The sequence below is a fragment of the Panthera onca genome, chromosome X (genome assembly GCF_046562875.1).
Source record: "Panthera onca isolate mPanOnc1 chromosome X, mPanOnc1 haplotype 2, whole genome shotgun sequence".
In the NCBI taxonomy this organism is placed as follows: domain Eukaryota; kingdom Metazoa; phylum Chordata; class Mammalia; order Carnivora; family Felidae; genus Panthera; species Panthera onca.
The window spans coordinates 89,047,984-89,067,284 of record NC_138357.1 but is presented as its reverse complement, the minus strand read 5'-3'; the positions used below and the strand labels follow the sequence as shown (position 1 = coordinate 89,067,284).

The 19,301-nt window shown below is 46.1% G+C and overlaps 1 protein-coding gene across 1 annotated transcript in view; it reads right to left on the bottom strand.

Annotated features, from left to right (window-relative positions):
• The window catches only part of SLC9A7 (solute carrier family 9 member A7), a 136,874-nt gene that overhangs the window by 22,219 nt on the left and 95,354 nt on the right, over positions 1 to 19,301 (bottom strand). The window contains exons 13-14 of the mRNA XM_081793224.1: positions 8,241 to 8,300; positions 3,883 to 3,946 (exon numbers count right to left, since the gene is read on the bottom strand). Coding sequence (XP_081649350.1) covers positions 3,883 to 3,946; positions 8,241 to 8,300 — 124 coding nt within the window. The remainder of the gene's footprint in view (positions 1 to 3,882; positions 3,947 to 8,240; positions 8,301 to 19,301) is intronic.

Genomic DNA, 19,301 nt, shown 5'->3' with positions numbered 1-19,301 from the left:
GGTTTTTGTTTTGTTTTGTTCTAATGAGTCAAACTTGCCAGGGAGGTGAAGCCGAAGTCTGCCCACGATATTCTTATGCTTCCCTCACAGAAAAGCCAAAAGTCCTAGCCAGAAGCCCCTTTCCCTCGCTCACATGAGCTAACATTCTGGGCTTCTAGATCCAGTGAGGAAAACCGCACTGTCATAACAAATTCGCTCCTGTCAGATGTCACTTTCCTGTTTGTTTTTCAGAAGATCATTTGGAACATGCGGTGAAGAAAGCTGCCCTTTCTTTGCTAATGGGGAACAAACATCTGGACTTCCCCCACTTAGGATTTCAGTTTCATGACATCACTGAGCGTGTGACCTGGATCCCTTTCAGGGGAAACTGCAAGAACCCAGGATTTCACCCAAAAATGAGGGAGCCCATTTATTTCTCTGTTTTCCTGTTGCTCGTGACCACTGAGTGCTCCCAGCCCTGCTGTTAGCGCCTCGCTGGACCGAGAAGGTCAGGCCAGGAGGACTGAGAGAGATAAGGCCCTTGAGGTACTTAAAGTCACCTTTAAGAAGGTGCCCCCCGGGAAACCAAACTTGAAGTTCGCCTTTCCCCCCCCTAGTCTGACAGCAATCTTGAAAGACTTTCAAAATGACAGTGGAACTCATTTTGACGGCCCTCTGCATGACTGTGTGAGAGGCTTGGGAGGAGGGAGGTCAAGGGGCTGATGTGACAGCAGATCCTGGTTAGAGGCGGCCAACGGGTGCCACTGGGAGTGCAGCAGAAGTCACCAGCGCCTGCCCATTCGCAATTGGCCCAAAGGGCCCTCCAGGGAGCCATCGGGAACACTGATGACCCCTCCGGACCCATCTAGGGAGGCTCCTGAAACTCACCCCGCCTGGGGCAGGGTGCATTATCTTAGCTGTCACTGCATGGGCTGAATGCAGTGCCAGAACGCTTAGCACTTGGGACCCACAGCTTTCTCAAACATTTCCATGGAGAAGTGACACGCCAGTTTGTTTCTAAGTCTCGTTACAAGCCAAGGGTTGCCATGTGAATTTCTTATGAGATGAACAGTAGGTTCCGCCACATGAAACCAACCAAACCATTTCAGGTGCTTCCTTTCAGACATGCTTAAATCCAGAGGCAGGGGCAATTAAAACAACAACAAAAACAACAAAAACAACAACAACAACAATAACAACAACAACAACAACAGCAAAAGGGCTGGGAAAGTTTGACTCATCTGGAACTGACAAGCTGAAATCTCTCCAAACCCTGGCTATCCAGCTGGAATTGGCCTGTTTTTCTCACAAAATTCATCTTGACCAGCCGCGGTCCTGGAGAGGAGGCTTTGGAATAGGGCAGTCATATCCCACCAGAGCCATTATTTTCCATTGAGTGAAATAAAGACACTTCACCCAGGGTTTTCTTATAGTGAGTTTCAAGATCTCACTAAGGGTTATACACTAAAGTTTATTTATTTATTTTTGAGGCGGGGGGAGCAGTGGGGGGGAGAGAGGGAGTCACAGAATCCGAAGCAGATTCCAGGCTCTGAGCTGTCAGCACAGAGCCTAACGCGGGGCGCAAACTCACAAACCGTGAGATCATGACCTGAGCCGAAGTCGGACGCTCAACCGACTGAGCCACCCGGGCGCCCCTAAGTGTTATGCTCTAAATTAGCTTCTAGGTGCACAAGTCCCGAACGCTTGTTTTCCAAACTCCTCAATCAAAACTAGAGTCCAATGGCAACATTTCACAAAGAATTTCTCATTGAAACTTCAAGCTCCCAACACAACGGCCAGTTCTAATAGAATCTCTTCTGAAGATGTCCAGGTCTTTCAGAGGTCGTGGTTTTGTGTCCCTGAAGGAGCATCACCACCAAGATGTGACCACCCCTGAGAAGGAGATCGGAAAAAGCCGTAGCGGCACCTCCCGGCCCGGCACAGCACAACACTTTGCAACACTTGCTAAATCTGGTGTGCAGGATGGAGCCGTTTAGAAGGTCCCCTGGAATCTTCAATATGTAGCCTGGATTTAGGATTCGGTGCAATTCCAAGCTGACTGGAAAAGAGGGAAATGCCCGCTGTGGCTTCACGCACAACACACACGAGGGGTTGGGAACCTTGCCAGCGGTACTGTTAACTCCTGCCGTCCCCCCATCTGCCCATCAAATAGCCACCGAGAACACCCCACCCCACCCCCCACCCTCATTGCCAGGCACTGTGCTCAGCGCTGGAGATTCCATCCCGAATAAAAGACTTCCTGATGCCTAAGTCCAAGTAATAGCATTTTGTAACAAATGTCTGCTCCTGTCATATAACCCTTCTTCCCCCAACCTTGCCTGCCCGGGAAATGCCAGCCTCGGGAAGGGGCGAACCTGGACACACGACAAGGGTGTCGCAGCAGCTCAGAATCACGTCTGCCCCTTTGTTGACGCTCCTCCCATAAAGAGGTGACAGTCCCTCTCCCCTCCCCCTTGAATCTGGGCTGGCTCGAGCAGCTCACTGTGACCACCAGAAAGTCACAGATGTGACACCGGGAGACATCCAGGGTCAGGAATGGCCACGTAGCTTCCACCTTGCCTTCTGGGACACTGGCTCTCGGAACCCTGAGCCATCGCGTAAGAAGTCCGATACCCCGAGGCCACGTGGCGGAGCCAGGCGCAGGCATTCCGGCCGGCTGCCCTAGTCTTTGGGGTTCTCCCAGCCCAGGTGCCAGATACAGGAGTGAATGAGTCTTTGGATGATGCCAGCCCCCAGCTTTCTATTCGGAGCAAAGGCAAGCAGCCCGTATTCTGCCCTTTCCGACTTCCTGGCCTCGAGAATCCATGAGCCAGAGGATCTGCTGCTCACTTTCCTATGCCTGGTGCGGTTTGTTATATGCCGCAACAGTAACCGGAGCAGATTCTCTGCAGCAGCGGGGACGACTCTTCCCTGCCAGTCACACTCGATGCTGCCACGGGGCTCCTCTGCTGGCAGCCTCAACAGCTGCCCTCCCTGGCACTCTGTCCCAGGCCGTCCCGGCTGGCACCACCCCGCCTGAGCCTTAACCATTATGACCTTCAGCCCCTACGGTGGGAGGTGGGGGGTATGAGTCTTGTTCTCTGCCCTTAGCGGGCTCGAGGGGAACTCAGTTGTAGAGGATTCCAGGCCCTGGAGGAACAGGACGGCCTGTGATCAGCCACATCCTTCCTCTCTACCTCAGATTCCCTACACTGGAGAGTCAGACCCCAGCCCTCTCCTTCCCCTGTGTGGGCACCGCTGACAGACTCTGACCCAGCGATGGCGAGCCCACCACCAGTGTACTCAAATACCCATGCTCAGAAAGTAGGCAGTCAGGGACTTAGCTTGAATGCTCTTCCTGGCCGGCCTACCCCTCAATATGTTGTTTAAGAACGTTGACTCCACGGTCAAGTCCCGCCTTCATGACTTTCTAATTCTCCAACTGTAGACGACTCACTTAGACTCTCAAACTCCAGCTTCTAATCTGTAAAATGGGGATAACGGTACCTACCTCATGAGGTTGTTATCATGCTCACAGTGAGGGAATCCATGTAAAGACGCCTGGCATGTAGTAAATGCTCAATAAATTGTAGCTATTTAAAAAAAAGTTTACTTATTTTGAGAGATAGAGCAAACATGCATGTGTAAGCAGGGGAAGGGCAGAGAGAGAGGGAGAGAGAACATGAGCAGGGGAGGGGCGCAGAGACAGGGAGAGAGAGAATCCCAAGCAGGCTCTGCGCTGTCAGCACAGAGCCCAACGCAGGGCTAGAACCCATGAACCATGAGATCATGACCCGAGCTCAAGCCGAGCTGGACGCTCAACCGACTGAGCCACCCAGGCGCCCCAACTTTAGCTGTTTTTAACAATGTCTTCCCCTGGAAGGAGCATCTCTTGTGACTTACCCCTTGTAAGACTTGAAAGCTGTCGTTGTTGGGTGGTGGGTCTTGATCTGGGTCAACTCCGACTCTAGAAGTCGCCAGGGAGAAAGACAAGGAGAAAAACGGAGAGTGTTAGCTTGGACCGTGGCGGCCATGCTGGCGGCAAGTAGCCAAGAGGGCTGACCATCTCCCGGAAGCGGAAGGAGTAGTTAGCTAAAAGAAGAGGAAGGCCGCCATGCAAAAGTCGTGAGAAAGAGGTCACGTACCATGCCAGAGCCCAGGGGGCAGAAGAGGCAAGAAGTCCCGTGTGCTCACACCCTATCCTGGTCTCTGGGGAACGGCACCAGATGGTCCGAGTTATCCGAGGGGGGATCCCACTGCCCCCCACCTTTTCCTTTCTGCTGCTTCCTCCCCTCTGCCCTGACCTTTGAATTCCCCAAACATCTGGTACAGGATGTTTCACATGTCCAGGGCAGTGCTGGAGGAATTCATAGTGAACACCTAGACGCCACTGTTGATATTTTGCTGGAGTTTCTTTATCGCATATCTAGCCATGTCTCTATCGGCTGTCTAATTTTTCAGAGGCATTCAAATAAAGTTGCAGCCGTCCGTACACGTCGCCTCGATACCCGAGCGTGCACATCATTAACGTTTTGTCCTGGTGGCCCCCGCGTCCTCCTGCAGCAGAGACGACCTGAGAACCGGCACATTCGAGATCAACAACTGAAGGCAGACGGAAAAGGCCAAGTGGTGAGATCCGCTCACAGCGAATCCCATGCGCCTACTGGGGTTGAGTTGCCCTGCACCTTCCTCACTTGGAGGCAGAAAGCTGTGATGCCCATGACACGGAGAGCATGGGGAAATGGGGGAGAAAACAAGGAGGCCAGGAACATTCTCTGTCTTCCCTCACTCCCTTGGGTGCTGCAAAGAACTGTAAACTGAGAACGCAGCTTTTTTTGTTTTTTGGGTTTTTTTTTTTTTTTGGCAGGTGTAACTTGAGCTTAAAGGGAGGTACCAAGGGGCCTCAACCAAGGGTCTCTGCAGCCCGGTGTGTGCACACCTTACTTTTCTCCCTGTCCCTGCCTCTTTCCCACCTGTGATGCCGCGTCACGTCTTGAGAAAAGAGACGAATGGAAAAGGGAAACAGAAGACAACCTCCTCGCCAAGCCAACCTCCGCCCTGTCTCATTCCAGGTCTGTCCGGCACTCACCCAAGGCGTGGAGCCCCGGAAAGGGGTGCTCTGGAGGGAAAGGGGACAGATCTCCCAGATGTCGCGGAAGGCAGAGTTGAAAACCACAGGATGAATGCACACGTCTGGCAAATATTCGCTGAGTGCCTACTCTTCTAGCTAAAGCCTGGTGTACCTGACACCAGAGTTCCTCCCTACGGGCCTGGGGCTTGGGAGGACCTTTGCAGGGAGTTAGATGGACTTTTGCTCTGTGTCTAGGAGCTGCCTCCAGGCAGGAGGTTCTGAGGCTTGGAGGCTCGTCGTCATCACCGGACGTTATCCGGGGGACCTCCGAGCAACAAATCTCACAGAGATTTTCTGACCGGAAATCCGTCCATTTCAGAGGCCTCAGGGTTGTCCCTTAAAAACGTCACACCAGGGCCTCCATGTACCCGATGTGTCTAATGCATCAGAGTGCTAGAGGAGGGGTCGCATATGGGCTTCCTCGCTCTTGATTTTGAGCCCTCACCTGTTTTGGAGACTCTGAACGAATGAACATAGAGTTCGCAGAGAAAAGTTCTCTGTATGGTGAGTTTGTCAGCATTTGTAAGATCAACGGCTAGGAATCCAGTATGAGGCCTTGCTCTTTGGATTCTACGGCAGCACGAAGCCACTTAATGGCAGGCTAGTTCACTTGGATGAGCTCCCCCATGCAGACTCAGAGGGGCGGAGCAGTGGTTACCCCGGCATTTCTCAGACGGCCTGCCAGAATGCCAGGTGACACAGCTGTCCTCGGCCTAACCAAAAGGCCTAACCATACTGTGGGGCAGGAGCAATGAGATTCTGGGATCTGAAGGGCATGGAATGCAGTATGGCCAAGGACATGGCGGCCCAGACCTGCCACTCATAATCTCTCCTTTCTGTACTTTGAATTTCGAAACAGGTGTAATGAGCCTTCATAAGTGGCTTCTATGTCAGCAAAGATGAAACAAATGGACTTTGCTGGCCTAGATGAAATAGGAAGGCGACGGGCAAGAGAAAAGGTCACGTATGCCCTGTATTACGACAACGAAAACAAAACCAAATACAATAAAAGCTGCCACGTGAAATTTAGCCTCCTCTATTCTTTTAACGAATCTCTATTAAGAGGCAAACAACTTGTTTCACAAGAATCAAATTCTGTGGAACAAGAGCTGCTTAGAAAGACTAGGTTGTGACTATTCTCACTCGAGTCCTGGCAGTGTCAGTGGAACTCTTTCTCCTGGGCCCGCCGTGGCCAGGCCGGAAGGCAAAACAACAACGCACAACACGTTGAAAGGACTTGATAAACTCACAAAAGTAGGGCCACCTTAACCTCATCTCAAACCCGTAATGTTCAACATTTTGTTTGGGGGAACCTGGGAATGATTCTAGATCCACGCTGTCCAGCAGAACTTTCTGCAACGATGGTAGTGGTCTAGATCTGCGCTGTCCAATGTGCTAGCCACGGGCCACATGGGGCGGGCCGCTGAGCAGTTGAAATTTCACTCAGTTTCACACCAAAAGAGAAAACAAAGCAAGCAAACGAATGTGCTCATTCTGGAATGAATAAATACAGAAAGAAGGTGAATAATTTCCCTCTGGTCTAAGTACCTTGGGAGCAGCTGCTGTATAAAATGCCATGAAATGCCAGGAATTTTAGAAGTGTTCCACTTTAATCGATAACTTTTCAAAAATTTGAATGGCTGAGGTCCTAAATAATTGGAGGACCATGAGACACATACCTTCATGCAAAGCCCTGAACACCAGATCATAGTCGGAATTCTCGAACGTCCCAAGGGTAATAACTTGTACTTTGCCCAAAGGACCTTCCTTCCTGAAGGTGGGATATTTCAAAAGAAAGGGTTTCCTCTGCAACTTAACTGGTACCTAGAGTCAGGTCTCCAAAAGTTACCGTGTGTGTGTGTGTGTGTGTGTGTGTGTGCATGCATGCATGTGTATTTTAAACAGTAGAGAAAAATGTGAACCCAGGGAATTTAACAGCTTCCTTTAATTATATGGACATCATTACAGTATATCTGGAGCCTGGTGATATCGTGATGAACATGCCTGATGACAGGCATCGCTATTCTCTCTGCTGCCCTCAGTGACGTACTTTCACAGTGGCGAGAACAGACTTCAAGCCTATTCTGCGCTGGTTTATCTACCAGCATTGAGAATCAGATCAGGAAGGAAAAAAGAAACATTAAAGTCTTTGCTCTGCTTGCTCAACATTGCCACTCTTAAGCCTAATCCAATTGTAAAGTTGGATGAACACTGAGAAACAAACTGCATTAAAAGAGTCTTTATCTTCTGGTTTAAAAAACAACTCTTTTTTTAAACCAGAAGATAAAGACCTTTTGGGATGAGCACTGGGTGTTGTATGGAAACCAATGTGACAATAAATTTCATATACTGAAAAATCAATAAATAAAAAAAATAAAAAACAACGCTTTTTGTATCTTCTGATTCACCATAAGGTACAAGTACACAAATACAGACTTAAAAATCTAAGAGAGTGTTGGTGCTTGATTAAGACTGATTCTCCAGTCATGGCGGAAATATCAAATGCTAGTTCTCTTGGGGCGCCTGGGTGGCTCAGTCAGTTAAGTGTCGGACTCCGGCTCAGGTCATGATCTCCTGAGTTCGAGCCCCGAGTTGGGCTCTGTGCTGACAGCTCGGAGCCCGGAGCCTGCTTCTGATTCTGTGTCTCCCCCACTCTCTCTCTCTCTGTGCCTCCCCCATTTGCACTCTGTCTGTCTCAAAAATAAATAACCATTAAAAAACAATTCTAGTTGTCTTTAGGAGGTAAAAGCCTTGTCTACTAGACCAGAAACAAGACTTTGTGGTAAAAGATCGTGGCTCTGAAAATGGACTGCTCTCAACGCTAAGCTCAGTGGTAAAAGAAGGGAGAGACACTTGCCATCTCCGGCCTTGGTGTTGACACACGTTGTCCAATATGCAGGGCAAGGGGACAGAATCTCAGGAACACCGACACATCAATCAACCCAGAGAAAGGGCGGGAAAAAGGGTTAGACGTGACCCGACCTCTTGCCCCTTTGCTGGAAGGGGCAGGGGGTTGGCACACACAGGGAGGAAGAAAGAGACAAAACAGCATGGAGAGAAACATCTCAGGTTAGGAGGAGGAGAGAAGCCAGGCCCGGTTAATTGGTTTCTGAGGACGCCCTTGTGTCACCTGAAGTACTGTGAGCGGCGTGCGTTCTGGTCCTCTTCGGAGGGCTCCTCGACGCCAACTCTGGGCAGCAGAAAAAGGGAGTGTGAGTGTGACAGGGACACGGGGGAGCCAGGAGCTACGGACACGGGACCGGGACCACGCCCATCAGAGCACAGGCTGGCTCACCTTGAATATAAATCTGGACCCTCTCTTCAGCTGTCCCCATTGGCTAAAACCCGGAGAGGCCGAGGGGCCACCAAACTTAGATTCAAAGCAACAATGGTAGGAGCTAGCTCAAATGAGGATCGACTCAGAAGGAAGACGAGCCTCTCAAGATATAACGGAAGGACATCAGAGGACTAAATGCAACGCACAGGTGATGAGTTCCTACTTTTCAGGAATTCATCTGTTTCATAAAGCAAGATCCATCCGTAGGAAAACCGGGAGACAAAGTTGTCACTAAACACACACTTGAAGCGTTTACACATATTTTGACACATATTGGACAGAAAGAGCAAAAAGTAAACCATGTTGTCCACAGGTTTGACCTGAAGGTCAGGAGCCCAGCTGCTGCTATTCTCTGTCTTGTGCCTTAGAGCTGGCACGGCCCATCTGCACCTTCCTTAACAATTTCTGGGTTATTCCGGGTTCATTTGAACTTTGCCATCGTCCTCTAGGAGCAGGGTTTCACCTTCTTGGCGCTGTTGACATTCTGGGCCCTGGCCTCTGCCTACGAGATATCAGTAGCATCCCCCCTGCCCCGTTGAGGCAACCAAAAATATCTCCAGACATTGACAAATGTCCCCTGGGAGGCAACCTGCCCTTGGTGGAGAACCACTGCGCTAAATCATGTGCAATACCAATTAGGGGTGCTATTGCCCCCATGGGTGTGAAAATTGGTTCTTAGGAGACAAAAAAAAAAACCCTTTAATATTCCAGTGGTTTCTAGCCCTCTGAAGCGTGATAGCACATAAACAGGTATATAGCAGATCTGTGGTATTAAGTTTTCACTGGAAGAGGTCTTTGGGAAAAAGACATTTTTGAAGGACTCCCTGTGGGGGGTGTGTGGGGGGGGCAATAACGAAAACCAGGAGGGCAAAGACAATGCCCAAACCCTCATGCTACTAACATCCCCTGAAATATGAGTGAGAATGTGATGCTTCTTCAGGTGCTACTTTTAACTAGTCACACGTTCAGAACGTGACTTAAACCAGACTCTGTATTTTACGGGAGCATTGAAAAAGTGTAACAAATTCCAGAAAAGCGAGCTGGACTCCACCGGTGTAAGAGTCACTAATGACCAGAACAACAGCAAGCGTAGCAGTACTAACGGTGATAGAAGAGCTAAAATACAACAAACGCTTACCCTGTGCCAGACGGTACGTTTAATGAGCAAGTTCTTTATCACATTTATTTGTCGTCACATTTTGGCCTCACGCTAGTGTCCCCATCGAAACCGGCGAGGGAGAGTGAGTTGACGAGCCTCAATAAGTTGCCCAAGGTCACAAAGGTAGAAAAATGGTGGAATCGAGAAGGCGGCGTAGGAGGACGCTGGGCTCACCGCGCGTCCTGCTGATCACTTAGATTCCACCTACACCTGCCTAAATAACCCAGAAAACCGCCAGAGGATTAGCAGAACGGAGTCTCCGGAGCCAAGCGCAGACGAGAGGCCCACGGAAGAGGGTAGGAAGGGCGGCGAGGCGGTGCGCGCTCCACGGACTGGTGGGAGGGAGCCGGGGCGGAGGGGCGGCCCGCTGGCCAAGCAGAGCCCCCGAGTCTGGCTGGCAAAAGCGGAGGGGCCTGATGGACTGTGTTCCGACAGCAAGCGCGACTTAGCGTCTGGGAGGTCATAAGCTAACAGCTCTGCTCGGAAAGTGGGAAGGCTGGAGGACAAAGGGAGGGAGAGCTGCTGAGCCCCCGGACGACGGAGCTCAGTTTGGCGGGGAACAAAGGCGCTCGCCAGCGCCATCTCCCTCGCCCATCCCCCAGCCCAAATCCCAAAGGGAACCGGTTCCTGCCAGGGAACTGGCTTGCACCGCGCAAACACCCAACGCTGTGCTTCTGCAGATCCATCCCTCTGATGGGTCTGACTCCCTCCCAGTACCGCAGGGCCCCTCCCGAAGTGGATCTCCGAAGGAAAAGCTAGCTGAGCCTGCCCCTCCCGCCCCTGTGCACCTTGCCGATCCACCCCAGCTAATATGCCACATCCCCAGCACCACAAGCGTGGCAGTGTGCAAGTAGCCCAGACAGGCCACGCCACCCCACAGTGAATCCCGCCCCTAGGAGAGGGGAAGAGAAGGCACACACCAGTCTGACTGTGGCCCCAGCGGTGGGCTGGGGGCAGACATCAGGTCGGACTGCGGCCCCGCCCACCAACGCAAGTTATTCAAGACAGCACAGGGGAAGTGCCCCGAAGTCCCGCACCACTCCAGGGACTATCCAAAATGACCAAATGGAACAATTCCCCTCGAAAGAATCTCCAGGAAATAACAACAGCTAACGAAGTTATCAAAAAGGATTTAAACAATATAACAGAAAGTGAATTTAGAATAACAGTCATAAAATTAATCACTGAGCTTGAAAACAGTATAGAGGACAGCAGAGAATCTCTTGCTACAGAGATCAAGGGACTAAGGAATAGTCAGGAGGAGCTAAAAAATGCGATAAACGAGCTGCAAAATAAAATGGAAATGACCACGGCTCAGATTGAAGAAGCAGAGGAGAGAACAGGTGAACTAGAAGATAAAATTATGGAAAAAGAAGAAGCTGAGAAAAAGAGAGACAAAAAAATCCAGGAGTATGAGGGAAAATTAGAGAACTAAGTGATGCACTAAAGAGAAATAATCTACGCATAATTGGTATTCCAGAGGAGGAAGAGAGAGGGAAAGGTGCTGAAGGTGTACTTGAAGAAATAATAGCTGAGAACTTCCCGGATCTGGGGAAGGAAAAAGGCATTGAAATCCAAGAGGCACAGAGAACTCCCTTCAGACGTAACTGGAATCGATCTTCTGCACGACATATCATAGTGAAACTGGCAAAATACAAGGATAAAGAGAAAATTCTGAAAGCAGCGAGGGATAAACGTGCTCTAACCTATAAAGGGAGACCTATAAGACTCATGACCGATCTCTCTACTGAAACTTGGCAGGCCAGAAAGGAATGGCAGATCTTCAATGTGATGAACAGAAAAAATATGCAGCCGAGAATCCTTTATCCAGCAAGTCTGTCATTTAGAATAGGAGAGATAAAGGTCTTCCCAAACAAATAAAAACTGAAGGAATCCATCACCACTAAACCAGCCCTACAAGAGATCCTAAGGGGGATCCCGTGAGACAAAGTACCAGAGACATCTCTACAAGCATGAAACCTACAGACATCACAATGACTCTAAACCCATATCTTTCTATAATAACACTGAATGTAAATGGACTAAATGCACCAACCAAAAGACATAGGGTATCCGAATGGATAAAAAAACAAGACCCATCTATTTGCTGTCTACAAGAGACTCATTTTAGACCTGAGGACACCTTCAGATTGAGAGTGAGGGGATGGAGAACTATTTATCATGCCACTGGAAGTCAAAAGAAAGCTGGAGTAGCCACACTTATATCAGACAAACTAGACTTTAAATTAAAGGCTGTAACAAGAGATGAAGAAGGGCATTATATAATAATCACAGGGTCTCTCCATCAGGAAGAGCTAACAATTATAAATGTCTATGCGCCAAATACGGGAGCCCCCAAATATATAAAACAATTACTCACAAACATAAGCAACCTTATTGATAAGAATGTGGTAATTGCAGGGGACTTTAACACCCCACTTACAGAAATGGATAGATCATCTAGACACACAGTCAATAAAGAAACAAGGGCCCTGAATGATACATTGGATCAGATGGACTTGACAGATATATTTAGAACTCTGCATCCCAAAGCAACACAATATACTTTCTTCTCGAGTGCACATGGAACATTCTCCAAGATAGATCACATACTGGGTCACAAAACAGCCCTTCATAAGTTTACAAGAATTGAAATTATACCATGCATACTTTCAGACCACAATGCTATGAAGCTTGAAATCAACCACAGGAAAAAGTCTGGAAAACCTCCAAAAGCATGGAGGTTAAAGAACACCCTACTAAAGAATGAATGGGTCAACCAGGCAATTAGAGAAGAAATTAAAAAATATATGGAAACAAATGAAAATGAAAATACAACAATCCAAATGCTTTGGGATGCAGCGAAGGCAGTCCTGAGAGGAAAATACATTGCAATCCAGGCCTATCTCAAGAAACGAGAAAAATCCCAAATACAAAATCTCACAGCACACCTAAAGGAAATAGAAGCAGAACAGCAAAGACAGCCTAAACCCAGCAGAAGAAGAGAAATCATAAAGATCAGAGCAGAAATAAACAATATAGAATCTAAAAAAAACTGTAGAGCAGATCAATGAAACCAAGAGTTGGTTTCTTGAAAAAATAAACAAAATTGATAAACCTCTAGCCAGGCTTCTCAAAAAGAAAAGGGAGATGACCCAAATCGATAAAATCATGAATGAAAATGGAATTATTACAACCAATCCCTCAGAGATACAAGCAATTATCAGGGAATGCTATGAAAAATTATACGCCAACAAACTGGACAACCTGGAAGAAATGGACAAATTCCTAAACACCCACATGCTTCCAAAACTCAATCAGGAGGAAATAGAAAGCTTGAACAGACCCATAACCAGCGAAGAAATTGAATCAGTTACCAAAAGTCTCCCAACAAATAAGAGTCCAGGACGAGATGGCTTCCCAGGGGAGTTCTACCAGACGTTTAAAGGAGAAATAATACCTATCCTTCTCAAGCTATTCCAAAAAATAGAAAGGGAAGGAAAACTTGCAGACTCATTCTATGAAGCCAGCATTACTTTGATTCCTAAACCAGACAGAGACCCAGTAAAAAAAAGAGAACTACAGGCCAATATCCCTGATGAATATGGATGCAAAAATTCTCAATAAGATACTAGCAAATCGAATTCAACGGCATATAAAAAGAATTATTCACTATGATCAAGTGGGATTCATTCCTGGGATGCAGGGCTGGTTCAACATTCGCAAATCAATCAACGTGATACATCACATTAATAAAAGAAAAGAGAAGAACCATATGATCCTGTCAATCGATGCAGAAAAGGCATTTGACAAAATTCAGCAACCTTTCTTAATAAAAACCCTCGAGAAAGTCGGGATAGAAGGAACATACTTAAAGATCATAAAAGCCATTTATGAAAAGCCCACAGCTAACATCATCCTCAATGGGGAAAAACAGAGCTTTTTCCTTGAGATCAGGAACACGACAGGGATGTCCACTCTCACCGCTGGTGTTTCACATACTGTTGGAAGTTCTAGCATCAGCAATCAGACAACAAAAGGAAATCAAAGGCATCAAAATTGGCAAAGATGAAGTCAAGCTTTCACTTTTTGCAGATGACATGATATTATACATGGAAAATCCGACAGACTCCACCAAAAGTCTGCTAGAACTGATACATGAATTTAGCAAAGTTGCAGGATACAAAATCAATGTACAGAAGTCAGTTGCATTCTTATACACTAACAATGAAGCAACAGAAAGACAAATAAAGAAACTGATCCCATTCACCACTGCACCAAGAAGCATAAAATACCTAGAAATAAATCTAACCAAAGATGTAAAAGATCTGTATGCTGAAAACTATAGAAAGCTTATGAAGGAAATTGAAGAAGATATAAAGAAATGGAAAAACATTCCGTGCTCATGGATTGGAAGAATATTGTCAAAATGTCAATACTACCCAAAGCTATCTACACATTCAATGCAATCCCAATCAAAATTGCACCAGCATTCTTCTCGAAACTAGAACAAGCAATCCTAAAATTCATATGGAACCACAAAAGGCCCCGAATAGACAAAGTAATTTTGAAGAAGAAGACCAAAGCAGGAAGCATCACAATCCCAGACTTTAGCCTCTACTACAAAGCTGTCATCATCAAGACAGCATGGTATTGGCACAAAAACAGACACAGAGACCAATGGAATAGAATAGAAACCCCAGAACTAGACCCACAAACGTATGGCCAACTCATCTTTGACAAAGCAGGAAAGAACATCCAATGGAAAAAAGACAGTCTCTTTAACAAATGGTGCTGGGAGAACTGGACAGCAACATGCAGAAGGTTGAAACTAGACCACTTTCTCACACCATTCACAACAATAAACTCAAAATGGATAAAGGACCTGAATGTGAGACAGGAAACCATCAAAACCCTAGAGGAGAAAGCAGGAAAAGACCTCTCTGACCTCAGCCGTAGCAATTTCTTACTTGACACATCCCCAAAGGCAAGGGAATTAAAAGCAAAAATGAACTCCTGGGACCTTATGAAGATAAAAGGCTTCTGCACAGCAAAGGAAACAACCAACAAAACTAAAAGGCAACCGACGGAATGGGAAAAGATATTTGCAAATGACATATCGGACAAAGGGCTAGTATCCAAAATCTATAAAGAGCTCACCAAACTCCACACCCGAAAAACAAATAACCCAGTGAAGAAATGAGCAGAAAACATGAATAGACACTTCTCTAAAGAAGACATCCGGATGGCCAACAGGCACAGGAAAAGATGCTCAACGTCGCTCCTCATCAGGGAAATACAAATCAAAACCACACTCAGATATCACCTCACGCCCGTCAGAGTGGCCAAAATGAAGAAATCAGGAGACTATAGATGCTGGAGAGGATGTGGAGAAACGGGAACCCTCTTGCACTGTTGGTGGGAATGCAAACTGGTGCAGCCGCTCTGGAAAACAGTGTGGAGGTTCCTCAGAAAATTAAAAATAGACCTACCCTATGACCCAGCAGTAGCACTGCTAGGAATTTACCCAAGGGATACAGGAGTACCGATGCATAGGGGCACTTGTACCCCAATGTTTATAGCAGCACTCTCAACAATAGCCAAATTATGGAAAGAGCCTAAATGTCCATCAACTGATGAATGGATAAAAAAATTGTGGTTTATATACACAATGGAGTACTACATGGCAATGAGAAAGAATGAAATATGGCCCTTTGTAGCAACATGGATGGAACTGAAGCGTGTGATGCTAAGTGAAATAAGCCATACAGAGAAAGACAGATACCATATGGTTTCACTCTTACGTGGATCCTGAGAAACTTAACAGGAACCCATGGGGGAGGGGAAGGAAAAAAAAAAAGAGGTTAGAGTGGGAGAGAGCCAAAGCATAAGAGACTGTTAAAAACTGAGAACAAACTGAGGGTTGATGGGGGGTGGGAGGGAGGGGAGGGTGGGTGATGGGCATTGAGGAGGGCACCTTTTGGGATGAGCACTGGGTGTTGTATGGAAACCAATTTGACAATAAAGTTCATATATTGAAAAAAAAAAGCCAGAAGACAAAGCTGAAAATGAATGTAAATGCTAATTTACTACATGCTATAAAATAGTCTAAAAAGAGAAAAAATTAAAAAAAAATAAAAATAAATTAAAAATTAAAATAAAATAAAAGAAAAGAAAAGAAAAGAAAAAAGAAAAGAAAAACGGTGGAATCAAGGCTGCGACACCGAAGCTCTTAGACCCGGGAGCCCAATTTCCTCACCTCACAGAATCTGCCCTTTGATTACATGCTGGCGTCCTTAAACTCTCTTAAAATAATCCAGTTACAAATGCTATTACATAAAGAGCTCAGGGCTTTTCTCTGCCTTTATCTTCAAGTTATCTCACAAAGAGCTTTGTCGTAAATTCTCCATCTCACAGGATTACCCTTACTTGTCCTTGAGTGTTTGCGTTCCTGCACACTGGGCTGTGAAGGGCAACTGCTCGTTGGACTGTCACTTGAAGCGGGGGCTCCAAAGAGAACAGCCACTATGTCGCCAAAATGTGCTCTGGGCACATACGAGACTCCTCTGCTGAAGTAATCCTGTGGTCACTTTTTTTTTTTTAATTGCCAAAATTATATCCTTTGTGAATAACAACACCTGCTCAAGAGGCTAAGAAAAATATGCAGTCTGTGCATTAACGGAAAACCACTGGAGCATTTTTGCTATTATGTTTTCAAATATCAATCACGACCTACCAATTTAGAAAGGTAAGCTGGATTTCTGGAAAGCAGCGACCTGGCTGTGGGTTTGTGTTGTATTCGTTTTTATGTTATGGACAGATGAGAATTTAGCCATGGTTAAAAATCACAACTAACTCCCAAGGGGCCCTTGGGTGGCTCAGTCGGTTGAGCATCCGACTTCAGCTCAGCTCATGATCTGGCGGTTCTTGGGTTCGAGCCCCGTGTTGGGCTCTGTGCTGACAGCTCAGATCCCGGAGCCTGCTTTGGAGTCTTTGTCTCCCCCTCTCTCTTTCTACCCCTCCCCTGCTCTGCTCCACTCTCTCTCTCGCTCTCTCTCAAAAATAAATAAGCATTAAAAAAATTTAAAAACAAATCACAACTAACTCCTAATTACTTATGGTGGAACTCTGAGACCCACCCCGGGCTTCTGATGTTGAGCAGCCACTTAACACCTCATCAGGGCCTCTGTCAGCAGCCTAGAGAAGTAAGGAACAAGTAGGTATTAAGTTTACCGAGGTGGCGGTGGCGGAGGTCAAAACCCCACACTGAACTTCACGGGGTTTCTGAATCAATTTAGAATAAGAACCTGGTTCACAGAAATGATTCATGGCCATCAGGTAACATCACAAGCCACAGGCCAGAAAAACCAATCAATCTCATTAGTTTATTTGTGAGGGAATGTCTTTCCGTGTAATCTCTACATATGTCAGTTTCCACACTTACGTAATCACTATTTATACACATCAGGAAAATGCAATGAACTAACGCCATGTGTATTTTTCACCAATTTGCTTCATGACGCTGTCTGGGTGGAGTTGGTCAGAAAGAAGGAAAGAATAAAGATAGGGGCAGAAACCGGAAAACGATATAGAAAATCAAGGCAATGAAGAGCTAGCTCTTTGAAAAGATCCACAAAGTTGACAAACCTCTGGCAAGACTGAAAGAAAAAAAGAGAAAGATACAAATTACCAATATCAGCAGCGAAACAAGGGATATCACCGTAGAGCTCACAGACATCAACAGTTTCACAAACTACCATAATTCACCCAGTAGGAAACAGATCATCTTAATAGCCCTATAAGTATTTTTTTTAATGTTTATTTATTTTTGAGACAGAGACAGAGCATGAACGGGGGAGGGTCAGAGAGAGGGAGACACAGAATCTGAAGCAGGCTCCAGGCTCTGAGCTGTCAGCACAGAGCCCGACGCGGGGCTCGAACTCACGGACTGCGAGATCATGACCTGAGCCGAAGTCAGATGCTTAACCGACTGAGCCACCCAGGCGCCCCAAATAGCCCTGTAAGTATTAAAGAAATTGCCTTCACAATTTAAAAGCTCCTGAAAAAGAAGTCTCCAGGACCGGATGATTTTATAAGAGAATTCCATTAAACTTCCAAAAAGAACTAACACCAATTCTACACAATCTCTTTCAGAAAACAGAAGAGCAGGGAACATGTCCTAGCTCCTTTTGTGAGGCCAGATTACTCTGATACCAAAAACAGACAAAGGTAGTACAAAACAAGAGAAAACTACAGACCAATATCCCTCATGAACACAGACCACAAAAATCCTTAACAAAATAACAGCTAATAGAATTCAGCAGTGTATTAAAAACTCATACACCACGACCAAGTGGGGTTTGTCTTAGGGAAGTATTTTCATTAATTGATGTAACCCACCATATTAACAGGCTAAACAAGAAAAATCATATGATTATATCAGTAGATACAGGAAAAGCATTTGAGAAACTTCAGCATCCGTTCACGATTAAAAAAAAAAAAAAAACAACAAAACCTCAAAAATCTAACAATAGATAGAAACTCCCTCAACTTGATGAGGAACATCTACAAAAACCCTACAGCTAATATTATACTTATTGGTCAAAGACTGAATATTTTCCCCTTACGACTGGAAACAAGATCAGGATGTCAGCTCATGTCACTGTTACTCGACATCATATTGAAAGTCCTAGCCAGAACAGTAAGTCAAGAAAGGGAAATAAAACGTACACTGGTTGCAAAGGAAGACATAAAACTGTCTCTGTTTGCAAATGATGTGATGGTCTATGTAGGAAATCCCAAAGAATTTATAAACAAAACCAAACAAAAGCCTCTTAGAACTAACAAATGAGTCCAGCAAGGTCACAGGATACGAGATCGACATACAAAAACCCACTGTATTTCTATATCCTAGCAATGAACACATGGAGCCTGAAATTGAAGACAGAATAACATTTATAATTGCTCAGAAGAGAAGAAGTACTTAGATACAAATCTCACAAACCATGAATAAATGAAGAAACGTGCCGTGTTCATGAATTGGAAGACAGAAAACAAGATGGCAGTTCTCCCCAAACTTACTATAGGCTTAACGCAATCCCTGTGAAAATTCCAGCCAGGTGTTTTCTTATTTTTTTAGAGATGGACAGGCTTCTTCTAAAATATATATGGAAAGCAACGAGAACAGCTACGAGAGTTTTGAAAAAGAATAATGTGGGAGGGCTCGCTCTATCTGATGCTACAGCTTATTACATAACTATAGTTATCAGGACAGTGTGGAGGGGTGACCACATTCATCAGTGGGGCAGAATACAGACAAACCCACGTGCATCGAGCCAACTGATTTTTGGCAAAGGAGCAAAAGTAATCCAACAGAGTAAGACTTGTCTTTTTAACACATTGTGCCAGAACAACCGGATGGCCAATAGGCAAATAAAAAAGATAATAAAACCTAAACCTGAGCCTCACAGCTTATATAAAAATTAACTCCAAATGGACCACAGACTCAAATGTCAAGCATAGAACTAAGAAACTTTTAGAAGATAACATAGAAGAGGGGCGCCTGGGTGGCTCAGTCGGTTGAGTGTCCGACTTCAGCTCAGGTCATGATCTCGCCATCCGTGAGTTCGAGTCCCGTGTCAGGCTCTGTGCTGACAGCTCAGAGCCTGGAGCCTGCTTCGGATTCTGTGTCTCCC